This window comes from Xyrauchen texanus, chromosome 13 (genome assembly GCF_025860055.1).
Source record: "Xyrauchen texanus isolate HMW12.3.18 chromosome 13, RBS_HiC_50CHRs, whole genome shotgun sequence".
Taxonomy (NCBI): Eukaryota; Metazoa; Chordata; class Actinopteri; order Cypriniformes; family Catostomidae; genus Xyrauchen; species Xyrauchen texanus.
In genome coordinates this window covers 14,737,680-14,750,179 of record NC_068288.1, presented here as the reverse complement: position 1 = coordinate 14,750,179, position 12,500 = coordinate 14,737,680, and the positions used below count along the sequence as shown (strand labels likewise).

The window sequence follows — 12,500 nt, the reverse complement described above, 5'->3', positions numbered from 1 at the left end:
AGCAATCATAGTCACTGTCTGATGAAAGCATGTAAAAACTCTTGTTCTCATAAGCAATCTTAGAAAATGAAGTGAAAATAACATTATCAGTCACCCGTATCATCATGATAGAAGTCTGTCATCACACGTCTGTTTGTGAACTGTTCGATATTTTAATTGGACTAATCTGATGTTTGTTAGGAACGTGGACATACACGGTTTTCTTATCACGGGTCCCAATGACGCATGTTCAGTTACAGACTCGAGTCGAACTGCTCATGTTCCCAGAACTCAGTTGGAAGGTTATCGATTGCTAGAGAATTTATTTTGGGATATAATCTTTCACTTACTATTTTTGATTCAAATCAGTTTTATGACTAGGGTTTCTCGTACGGTTGTTGAGTGGACAGTTCGGTTTCGAGACTTGTTGTTCACTCGTGGTTTCATGAAGATGGAAATCTGGCAGCCGTATATGGCTGGCATAGTCTCCTCTATAAAGCCACCTGATATTGTGCGTGCATGAATGGTTTTGATTGTCAGGGAAATCACAGAGCCAATCTCTTCACTACACTTCAGCCGGACAGATGAGGTACATTAGTCTACACGCTCAAAACATAAGAGTGGGACATGCGCTGGTTTAATGGACACTTCTCAAGACCAATGGAGATACTTGTTAAACAGATAGCTCAACTAAACATCTTTTCATTGGTCATGTTGATGCAGAATTCAAACCGTAGGAAGAGGTCATTCAGCGCATTCTGTCGATGGTCAAAAGTCAAAATTGGCGAAAGTGGAGATGCATGTTTTTCATCGGACAGCGCGACTTAAGGATACTTGGAATATAGTGCACAAAGCATTTGGGCTATTTTTATGTAGTTTATAGTCCTTTTGGACCTTGGCAATGTTCATTTTCATTACACAAAAAAGAACATCTGGAACATTCTGCAAAATATCTCCTTTTGTGTTCCACAGAAGAGTAAAATCATGGTCAGTAGATAATGTTATTTTTCTGTGGCTTTATTGTCCTTCATAAAGTGTTATTGAGCATCTATTTACCCTGGACCTTGAGGCTGGCCTTAGAAATGATGCCCTCAGCCTCTGCAGTGATACGGGAGGAATCCAGTAGCTGGACCTTACGGATATTCAGAGTGTGACAGAGGCTGTTCTGCTCCATATGGAAGCGATCGCTGGGTTTGATGGGTTCTCCATCCATGAGCCAGACTAACTGAACGTCATCAGGGGAGACCACACACTTAAAGGTAGCGTCCTCACCTTCCATGACTGTGGTGTTGTGAAGCTCTGTAAGGAATTCCACCACACGGGGCACTGCAACAGGGAAGCAGATGAAGGGAAATGACTCACAGTGTGTGTGTGTGTGTGTGTGTGTGTGTGTGTGTGTGTGTGTGTGTGTGTGTGTGTGTGTGTGTGTGTGTGTGTGTGTGTGTGTGTGTGTGTGTGTGTGTGTGTGTGTGTGTGTGTGTGTGTGTGTGTGTGTGTGTGTGTGTGTGTGTGTTTGAAATCCTCTAGCAAGTCACTTGAGTAAAGGGTTTCATGCTTACATTGCACCTTTACTTGGGCGCTGGTGCAGTCATCTTTGGACTCACAAGCGTACTCTCCGGCATCTTCTTTGGTGATACGATGGATGGTGAGACTCCTCTCTGGCCCATCGGCACGGATAGTGAACCGACGGCTGGGAATGATCTCAACTCCATTCTTTAACCACTGGACATCTGCTTTGGCCTTACACAGCTCACAGCGTAGTGTGATCATACCATCTTTGTGAGCCACAGTGTCAACCAGTGTCTTCACAAATTTAACACGCATCTCTGTAATGAATACCGGTCCCACAGCAAATCAAGAAATGTGAGGTTCTTTCATTATGTGCAATATGACTTTCGGTAGTGTCGTAACAATTTTAGATGATTTGTTGATGAATTTGCGAGACATTCATTCTTTTAGCTTAATTCAAAAGCACAAATGAGCATGTGTCAGATTTTATTTGTGGACTATTAGATGCATGGATACAGCACCTTTCTCTTATCCCCCTTTTGATTTATTATCATAACATATAAAAAGATATACTAGTTTATTTGTATTTCTTGCTATGGCTGTCAATACAATAAAATAATCGTAATAATGTCAGAATGAAACGGCAATAATGTGGATCCCCTAGCACCCCCTTGCAGCCCCATGGGTGTCCCCGGACCCCAGTTTGAAAACCCCTGGAATAGGCTACAAATTGGGGGTTCTGGTGGCCATGATGAGTTGCATTAGAATGGTTTAGTCTAGTTACCAACCTTTGACCAGGAGACTGAAGTGCATCTCATCTGTATTTGCATCGCATGTGTACTCTCCAGCATCTGACCTCTTTAATGGGTCAATGGTGAAAGTGCGAGTCAGGCCTTGGCTGGTTATATGAAAACGATCTCCAGTGGCTGGAGTCCAGTCTTTAAGCCAGCGCACTGGGGCATTGTGTCTGGAAACCAAGGCAGTCATAGTCACGCTCTCTGCTTCATAGCCTGTGACAAAACTCACCTCCTCTTTGTTGAGGAAACTGACAGGAGGCTCTGGAGATGAATACAACATCAGGTTTCCCACATACACAACAATTTGTTTAAAGATCAGATGAAATACTTTAAACTTTAGATAAATACCTTGAACTTTAACAATGGTTATCATCTTGTCATCAACAGCATCACACATGTATTTCCCAGAGTCAGAGAGGAGGATGTTGGATAAGATCAGTTTGCGGAGTGTCCCGAGGCATTCGACACGTATGCGCTCATCGGGGACCAATGGCTTGTCATTGAAGAGCCACTGAACTACTGCATTGGCTCGTGAAACCTCACAAGTTAAGATGAGGTCTTCTCCTGTCACCATCTCCTGGTAATCGGGACCACCAGAGATGCTAGTGATCTTCACTAGAGGTTCTGGAGAAGAGCAAATGAATCACAAGTTTGTAGATTTTTTGTAGCATATCAAGCCTTTTGTTGGCTTAAGGCATGCGAGGCACACCAGTCGAGAAGAACCTTTGAAACGCTGGGCCATATGGCCATTTTGGCTCATGTCAACACAGATCAAAACTAAAGGACTTCTTACCTTGTACTGTGACATGAAAAGTAATCCTGTCATCTTTTGTATTTAGGATATATTCTCCAGAGTCTTGAAGCTCTGCGCAGAGAATGACCAGGGATCGGAAGGCCCCTTCCTCCTCAAAACAGAAGCGTTCGTTCTCCTCAATCGGCCTGCCATTTTTATACCAGCTGACCTCACTATTGGCCCTGGACAGCTCACACTCCAATACAATGTCATCATACAACACAGCCTTGTGCTCAGTCTTGATCTCATCTTTATTCAGGAGTTTAACTGGTGCCTCTGGGTGAGATTGAAAAGACAATTAACTCTGATAAACACTGATAAAGACGAGCCGGTTATAGTGATTAGGATTGTACCAGTAATTTTGACGTTGAAATCCATTGTGTCATCTATAGCGTTGCAGGTATATATCCCAGAATCCTTCAGAGTTGGACAATGGATGGTCAGTGTGCGTATCAAGCCGTTCTCAGTAAGTGTGATGTCGCTGCTCTCCTCCACCTTTACTCCATCCTTCATCCAGCACACCTCTGCATTATCACGGGACACCTCAAGCTCAAGGACCACAGGGTCACCTGACAAACTCTCTGTAATGCTGCCTGTTTCCTTGGAGCAAGAGAGCTTTACAGGGGGCTCTGTGGTGAAAGAAAGAAAGATTGATCCCATTGACTTCCATTGGAAGTGTCTCTCTGGAACACACATTTGTGCTTTTTTTTAAAAAAAAAGGAGGAACAAAAATGAACCTGGATTATTCCTTTGATATTTCAATGCTTCATTGGTTTAAAATACTCTATTAATGGTAATGTTTCATTACATAGTTGTTGGTACATACCACACTACACAAACTTACCTTGTATTTTCACCATAAAGATGACAGAGTCATCTGCAGTCTCACATACATATTCCGCAGAATCATCAATAGTAGCACAGGGAATCACTAGTCTGCGGTAACGTCCATCATTCTCCAGGATCAGGTTATCATTCTCATCAACCTCGATGCCGTCACGATACCAACAAACTTCTGCTTCTGCTTTGGAGATCTCACAGCTCAGAATCAGCCTCTCAGAGCTCAGAACACACATCTCTACTTCCGACTCACTGGGGTGAACGATGCAGACCGGAGCCTCTGGATTTGAAAGAGATCACAATACATCAGAAATGATCAGAAATTCAACTCCTGTCTCTGAAACCTCAAACATTTGTACTCTAACATTTTTCATGGAGGACAGCTGAAGTGTGTATGGCTTACTTTCTTCTGCAGAACACAAATTAAGATATTTAGAACAATATTTGAATCATGATTTCAAGCTCAATTACACTTCCTATTGCCATGTAACATTTTGTGCAAGCACTAAATCATGATCCTGCCTAGAGACTGCAATGGCAAAAGAGACAGTGAAAAAAAAGTTCTTACCCAAAACCGATTGGATCGCTTCTGAAGACATGGATTAAACCACTGGAGAATTATGGATAACTTTTATGTTTCCTTTATGTGCATTTTGGAGCTTCGAAATTCTGGTCACCATTCACTTGCATTGTATGGACCTACAGAGCTGAAATATTCTTCTATAAATCTTCATTTGTGTTCTGCGGAAAGCCTGGTTTATACTTTGGAAGAAGCAGAACTTCGTTAACCTCGGTGAACGAAGCTGGCATTTATACTACAGGCGACGTTGTTTTAAAATGAGTACGTTTATGGTGATGTCACTGTGTTTAACGCACAGAAGTAATGCCAATAATGCAGGTTTTTCTCTCTGTGGACCGCCGCTTTTAGTACTGTGTCTCTTCTTTGCTTTATTAAACTAGTCAAGGCTCCTCCCACTTTTAAAAACTTCAGTCTCTCTCTACGCATTTGTCGTGGCCAGCTGTCTTTGTAGAATTTGTGTAGCAAATCATGTAAAAAAAGGATATTTAAGCACAATCGGGCTTCAAAGTTATCCGATTTAATGACAGTAACCATGGTAACAACTCCTCATACGCGATTGTAAATAAAAACGGTCACGTCCAAACTACACCTACGATTAGTTTTAACCAATCATCAACGTTCTTCGACCAGACCGGTTCTCTTGGGTCAAGAACTTCAGAGATGTGCACGAACAGGAGAAATCTCGCCAAACGAACACCTTTTCTGGAGTGGCATGAGGGTGATTAAATGATGAGAGAATTTTCATTTTTGGATGAACTATCCCTTTAAGTATGTTTTTCGAGCTATGAAAATGGCCTTGGGTTCTCTCAGACCCCCAAACAGAACAAGAGGGTTAATTATCCTAGTAATTAATATTATTAAATAAATAATCAAACTTATAACTTAACTTTTATTGTATATAATAATGAATGAATTAAAGGATTACTCTTAATCTTATCTACATACGCAGAGTAGAGCAAGTTTGAGGTTTCAAAAATGTTTATCCTCTTCCAGCTTTATTTCATGAATCACCTTTCTTTGATACAAACCTGTGACAATGAGCTGAAAGAAAACGGAGTCACCCCCTGTGTCACACACGTACTCTCCAGAATCCCATCTGGAGGCACAGAGAATGGTTACCCTCCTGTATGGGCCTTCAGCGCTGAGCTGGAGATTTTCACTCTCCTGGAGCTTTAGGCCATCTTTAAACCAGTGAGTCTCTCCATTAGAACGAGAGAGCTCGCAGTTTAAGACAATCTCCTCAGAGACATGACGCTCAATATGGACGTCATCTTTTGGGTCCACAATTGTAACTGGTGGTTCTGAAAAGCAGTTTGTTTACAACATCAGATGAAAAACATGAACACAATTAATGCAGTTTTTTTTTTACTTCTTGAAAGAAGTTTTCCTGGCAGAAACGGACAGAAACAGAAACTTCTCCAGGTCTGGAGAAACCATGCCCTGTTTTGGTGATTCTGCCCCCATTTGGAGATCTCTGGCATGCTGCTATACCTTCTTGCACTACTTAGCCTTCAGGCTCCAATAGACCTTATTCACGCTAGTGGCATCTTTGATGGGAATGACAATGAGGCTGTGAGGGAAAGACTTACAGTTTTACAGACTTATAGATCTAAGATGGCGCCACGGATGGCCGCCTCGGTTTGTTGGTGCACTTTGTTTTGTCTTGTTTTCCTTGTATATACAGTGTTTTGTCAGAATAACAGGAGCTCTTTCAGTAGAGAAGAGCTCATGAACTCCTGCAGATTTATTTTCTACTTTCTGTGGAATTACTGGGCATTCTGCCCTCACCTTTGCACATTAAGCAAAATGCCGAATGATCATCGCTGTGAGGGGCCGTTCACAACACAATAGTAAAACTGGATTTTGCTTCATATTTCTGAATAGTCAGTGAAACAGTAGTGATTATTTTGGGGATTAAAACAATTATTTTGCCAATATTATTAACTAGTCAAGCACAATACATTGTGGGATACATTATTATGTGCAGTGTGGTCCGATGTAGGAATATCAAAAGTTCTAGTTCTTCGGTGTCGAGTCAGACAGATTTAATGATGTGGGATTGAGAGATTTCACTGGGATTATCCAGTTCGCTCCATCTGAATTTTCCCTCTAGAACTCAGAGATCTTGTACACCATTGCCAGGAATATTCCTCTCTAATCACTGAGCAACAAACTGGATGAACTTCAGCTCTTGGTGGGGAAAAACTGAGACTTTTCTTCATCTTCCGTTTTGTGCTTCACGGAAACATGACTGTGTGAACTGATACCGGACTCTGCGCTGCAGAGGCTTCCAACTATTCAGAGCGGATCGTCACACAGAACACTCAGGCAAGACAAAAGGTGGAGTCTGTTTTTACACTAACCGTGGCTGGTGTAATGGTGTGACAGTGATCCAACAGCACTGTACTCCTGATCTGGAATCTTTTATCATATACTGTAAACCATTCTACTGCCACCGTGAGTTCGTCTTATTCATATTGGTCGGATACCAGATACTGTGTGTGGAGCTGACAAACCCAAACTCCTTAGTAATTGTCCTCGGCAACTTTAACAAAGGTAATCTCACTCATGAACACCCCAAATACAGACAGTTTATTAAATGGCCGACCAGAGAGGAGAACATTCTGGATCACTGTTACACTGCAGTAAGCAGTGCCGTCGCCCGCCGTCCCCCGTGCCGCACTGGGTCACTCTGACCACATCATGGTCCACCTGATTCCTGCATACAGGCAGAAATTAAAACTTTCTAAACCTGTTGTGAGGTCATCAAAGCAGTGGAACAGTGGGGCTGTGGAGGATCTGCAGGAATGCTTGGACTGTACTGATTTGGATGTATTCAGGACTTCTATCAACAGTCTGGATGAACACAGAGGCTGTGACATCATACATCAGCTTCTGTGAGGACTGCTGTATACCATCATGCACCATGATGAGTTACAACAATGACAAACCCTGGTTCACAGCCAAACTCAGACAGCTAAGGTTAGAGAATGAAGAAGCGTTTAGGTGTGGGGACAGAGACAGGTTCAGAATGTCAAAGTACAGGTTTAGTAAAGTGGTGAGAGATGCCAAAGAGCTGTACTCTGAGAAACTACTACAACAATTCTCAGACAAAGACTCTCTGTCTGTCTGGAAAGGGCTCAGACAGATCAGAAAATGAATGAGTTTTACTGTCGCTTTGAAAGACAATGGGACATTCCTGATGGGACACCATCCCCCATGACACCATTGATCAGCTCCAGCCCACCCAGCTCCAGCCCTGTTCCACCTCCCCCATCACAGCAGGGGCCTGGTATTCTCCACAGCTCCTTACCTCAGAGGCCCCCTCCTCCACCACCACAATGGCAACTCTCTTCATCATGGAGAGAGACGTAAACAGACTATTCAAGAGACCGAAACCCCTCAAAGCAGCTAGGGCAGACTCTGTCTCTCCATCCTCCTTGAAGCACTGTGCTGATCAGCTGTGTCCGGTGTTTACAGATATCTTAAACATCTCACTGGAGACATGCCATGTGCCAGCCTGCTTCAAGACCTCCACCATCATCCAAATCCCCAGAAAAACAAGAACCACAAGACTTAATGACTTCAGACCTGTCGCCCTGACCTCTGTGGTAATGAAGTCATTTGAGTGCCTTGTGCTGTCCCACATCAAAGCCATCACGTATGCTCTCCTGGACCCCCTGCAGTTCACCTACAGAGCTAACAGGTCAGTAGACGATACAGTTAACATGGCCCTCCACTTCATCCTCCAGCACCTGGACGCCTCAGGAATTTACGCCAGGATCTTGTTTGTGGATTTTAGCTCCACCTTCAACCCCATCATCCTGGCTCTGCTGCAGGACAAGCTCTCCCAGCTGAGTGTGCCTGACTCCACATGCAGGTGGATCACAGACTTCCTGACTGATAGGAGGGCAGCACATGAGGCTAGGAAAACATGTCTCTGAGTCCCAGACCATTAGCACTGGTTCCACTCCTGGCTGTGTCCTTTCCCCTCTACTTTTCTCCCTGTACACTAACAGCTGCACCTCCAGTCACCAGTCTGTAAAACTCCTGAAGTTTGTGGATGACACCACCCTCATCGGGCTCATCTCTGGTGGGAATGAGTCCACCTACAGGCGGGAGATTGATCATCTGGTGACCTGGTGCATTCAGAGCAACTTGGAGCTCAATGCTGTGAAGACAGTGGAGATGGTCATAGATTTCAGGAAGAACCCAGGACAGTCCACACCCATCATCCTGAGTGACTCTCCAGTTGACTGTGTGGAGTCCTTCCGCTTCCTCGGAGCCATCATCTCCCAGGACCTCAAGAGGGAGTTCATCAGCTCTCTAATTTAAGAAGTACAGCAGAGGATGTACTTCCTGCGGCAGCTGAAGAAGTTCAACCTGCTGAAGACAATTACTGTATGGTGCACTTCTACACCTCCATCATTGAGTCCATCCTCACCTCCTCTTCATTATGTATCTTACCATGTTTATTGTTTATTATTGTTGTATGCATCAAACACCAAGACAAATTCCTTGTATGTGAAAACATACTTGGCAAGTCAATTCAGTTCTGATTCTGATTCTTCAATGGGCTGTACTGCTGTTAAAAGTCTTTCCCTCACAGCCACGTTTTCATTCCCACTAAAAAGCCTTTTTGTGTGACTGGAAAGTGCAACAACAAATGTCTATATGTTCTGTCAAGCCGGCCTCAGATTCCTCCTTTCCATTACTGTTACAATCTGATAATAGCAATAACAGAAAATTAAAATGTTCTTTGTGTTCACTTGTTGTCTATTTGTATGACTTTTGTGGAAATGTGGAAAACACATGCGGGTTTGCGGAAACGGGAGCAGTTGGGAAGAAATTCACTGCGGGGCAGAGAGCGGGTTAACATGGAGTATAATTCAGCGGGATAGAAACTTGCAGGAACGGGCAGGAGCAGGATGAAAAAACAGTCTTGTGCAGACGTCTACATGACGTCTATGAGGGTGTGGGCGGGGTTAGGGCATCTGCTGCCTGCCAGGAACAAACGCAGGCACATTTATTCAATGTGTGAAACTTCCCTAATGTTTTTCCCCACTTTCTGTGGCAAAACCTTATTATCAGGTGGTACACGCTCAACTCAACTGCACATCCTAGCACAGAAACTGATTGTGTGGAGCAGTGCATGCTTATTTATTACACTCGACGCATGTCGCGGGAGTAATAATCACGGGAGTGGATTTACTGTGTGGAGAATGGAGACTTCACCCGCAAGCAGTGAACCAGGTGTCACATCACCCGAAAACGCTCACTCACTTTTAACTTAACCACTGTCAAAAGTGAAACGGCCTTGAATGTGGACATTCAAGTGCATGTTATTCATTAAGCGCGCCGCATGTCCCGGGGATAATAAACACGGGTGCGAATTTACTCTACAAAGGTGTGCGAGTGATATGGGAAAGTCGCCATACCTCTTCACATCTCCCAAAAACGCTCACTCACTTTTAACTTAACCACCATCAAAAGCGAAACGGCCCGAGTGAGACCCAGCGTGTGCACGATAGAGACTGATGGATGTGGACGTTCAGTGAGCTACAGACAGGTGCACTTGCAGATATTGAACAACATGCAGAGAAAATATTAGTTTTGAGATTTTAAACTCCAGCAAATTAAACTTCAGCATTCAATGTTTTATATCTGTATGTATAGTGTCTAATAATTCATTGGCAATGTACACTTTAGTTTCTCTTGCCAATAAAGTTTGATATAAATTGAATCTGCTCATGTGATCCTTTTATTAAAAACAATCTAGAAAATGGCCCAAATTTTGCCCAAATCTGGAAGAAAATAAAAAGTCACATTTTACACATTTACATAATTAAAATAAATGATGACTGACCAATTTCTTGCAAGTTCTGACACAAAGTACAAAGTAAATATATTTAGGATTTTTTTACATTTGATGTAATGTATCATGAACCAAAATGTTATAGTGATTAATCACAGAAAACATTAATGTTATTGTATATTAATGAGATAAATTAGTTTAAATATGTATATCTATTCACAGCCCTCGCTTGAAACTATTGGCAACAAGTTCAAATGAATTGTAGACATTAACAGGGGTTGATGTGTATACAGTGTCTTTTATAAATGTGTTTTGATCATATTTCAGCACCTCTTTTTCGACTTTACCTTTAATGTTGACAGAAAAGGATGTGGTGTGGTCGCCTGCTTGGCAAGTGTATGTCCCTGCATCGACCAGCTCTGCTGAACGGATTATTAGTCTTCTCATGGTGCCTTCAGACTGGATGGTGATGTTGTCTGATTGAAGAACCTCAGTTCCATCTTTAAACCAGCAGGCATTGGCATCTGGTCGGGACAGTTCACAGGTCAGCACCACAGGGTCCAGCTCCATTGTGCTTTTCTGTCTCTCTTCCTGAGGAACCTCTTTAAATGCCACAGGGGGGACTGATGGAAAAAGAAAAACATTCCAAGGAAATACATTTGACCATGAAATACTAGTCTCATCTGAGTATTCCTCTGTGTCACACAATATTCACCATTACATAAAGAGAGTTGAATTTAAGAGATACAAGGACATGCCTGTTAATATTTCCTATTAATCATTCCGATGAAAGCTTGACTTGCTTTTTGACTGCAAAGTGCCTGTTAATAAATGGCTGTGAGATGATGGGAGGCAACAAGACAAACATAAAGAAAAATAAGTCCTTAATCAGTAAGTTAATCGGTTGGGGTTGTTGTAAGAATAGATGCTTGTCATTTAGTTTGTGGCAGAAGAGGGGCAAGTAGTGATTTAGAAGGGGGGAAAGGAGGTCTGACAATAGGCCACAGCAAGGTGAAGGTTTTCCAAGTCACCTGAAATGTCCACATGAAACACAGCTACATCATCAGCTGACTGACAACTATATATCCCAGAGTCGTTAAAATCTGCGGACTGGATGACTAGTGTCCTGATGTTCCCATTTGTCTGAATATCTATGCCATCCTGGAGAGATAGAGGCTTGCCGTTGCTAAACCAGCACACCTCAGCTTCAGGGTTTGACACCTCACAGCGGAGGACTATTGGATCTCCTGCTTCTACAGACCTTTTCCTCTCTGCTTCTGACAGACTCTCAAACACAGAGCTGGGTGCTGAGGGGTTTGAATGGATCATGTGAAAGAAGTTTGACTAAGAAAGTGTTTTCAGGTGCAGTTGTACGCATTTCATAATAAATAATAAATATTCTACAACTATGGTATGTGTGTGTATGTGTGTGTGTGTGTGTGTGTGTGTGTGTGTGTAACCGTTTACATTTAAAGGGACAGTTCACCCAAAAATTAAAATTCTCTCATCATTTATTCCCCTCATGTCATCCCAGATGTGTTTGACTTACTTTCTTCAGCAGAACACAAATTAAGATTTTACAAGAATATCTCAATGGTGGCCAGAAAAGCACATAGATGCAGCTCAAAAGTAACCCATAAGGCTCCAGTGGTTTAATCCTTGTCTTCAGAAATGAAATGATAGGTGTGGGTGTCACATCAATATTTATGTTTTTTTTTTCTTCTTTTATTCGAAATCTCCACTTTCACTTTTACATCTAAAAGTCACATGTGGTGTCATGTGCCAAATGTGTTTTGTTTAAGTGTCGCATCTGGAAGTGAAAGTGAAAGTGGAGATTTAGGGTACAAATTACTTAAATATTGATCTGTTTCTCACCCACACCTATCATATCACTTCTGAAGACATGGATTAAACCACTGGAGTCATTTGGGTTACATTTAAGTTGCCTTTTTGTGCTTTTTGGACCTTTAAATTTCTGTTTACCATTCACTTGCATTGTCTGGACCTACAGAGCTGAAAAAATCTAAACCTAAAAATCTTCATCTGTGTTCTGCAGAAGAAAGAAAGTCAGACACATCTGGGATGGCATGAGGGTGATTAAATGATGAGAGAATTGTCATTTTTGGTGAACTGTCCCTTTAAGCAGCCACTCGCAGACATTTATATTACATTTCATGTTACAATGGT

General features: G+C 42.4%; 1 protein-coding gene and 1 long non-coding RNA gene across 5 annotated transcripts in view; one reads left to right on the top strand and one right to left on the bottom strand.

Annotated features, from left to right (window-relative positions):
- The window catches only part of LOC127654050 (uncharacterized), a 165,180-nt gene that overhangs the window by 55,326 nt on the left and 97,354 nt on the right, over window positions 1–12,500 (top strand). The window lies entirely within an intron of this gene.
- Window positions 1–12,500, bottom strand: part of obsl1a (obscurin like cytoskeletal adaptor 1a) — a 34,296-nt gene that overhangs the window by 11,301 nt on the left and 10,495 nt on the right. Inside the window, exons 8-17 of one of the 4 annotated variants that reach the window (XM_052140936.1) lie at window positions 11,345–11,620; window positions 10,661–10,936; window positions 5,527–5,799; window positions 3,923–4,198; window positions 3,432–3,779; window positions 3,079–3,354; window positions 2,634–2,909; window positions 2,277–2,546; window positions 1,539–1,805; window positions 1,036–1,305 (exon numbers count right to left, since the gene is read on the bottom strand). In XM_052140936.1, coding sequence (XP_051996896.1) covers window positions 1,036–1,305; window positions 1,539–1,805; window positions 2,277–2,546; window positions 2,634–2,909; window positions 3,079–3,354; window positions 3,432–3,779; window positions 3,923–4,198; window positions 5,527–5,799; window positions 10,661–10,936; window positions 11,345–11,620 — 2,808 coding nt within the window. The remainder of the gene's footprint in view (window positions 1–1,035; window positions 1,306–1,538; window positions 1,806–2,276; window positions 2,547–2,633; window positions 2,910–3,078; window positions 3,355–3,431; window positions 3,780–3,922; window positions 4,199–5,526; window positions 5,800–10,660; window positions 10,937–11,344; window positions 11,621–12,500) is intronic. The other 3 variants (XM_052140937.1, XM_052140938.1, XM_052140939.1) reach the window with 3 other exon arrangements.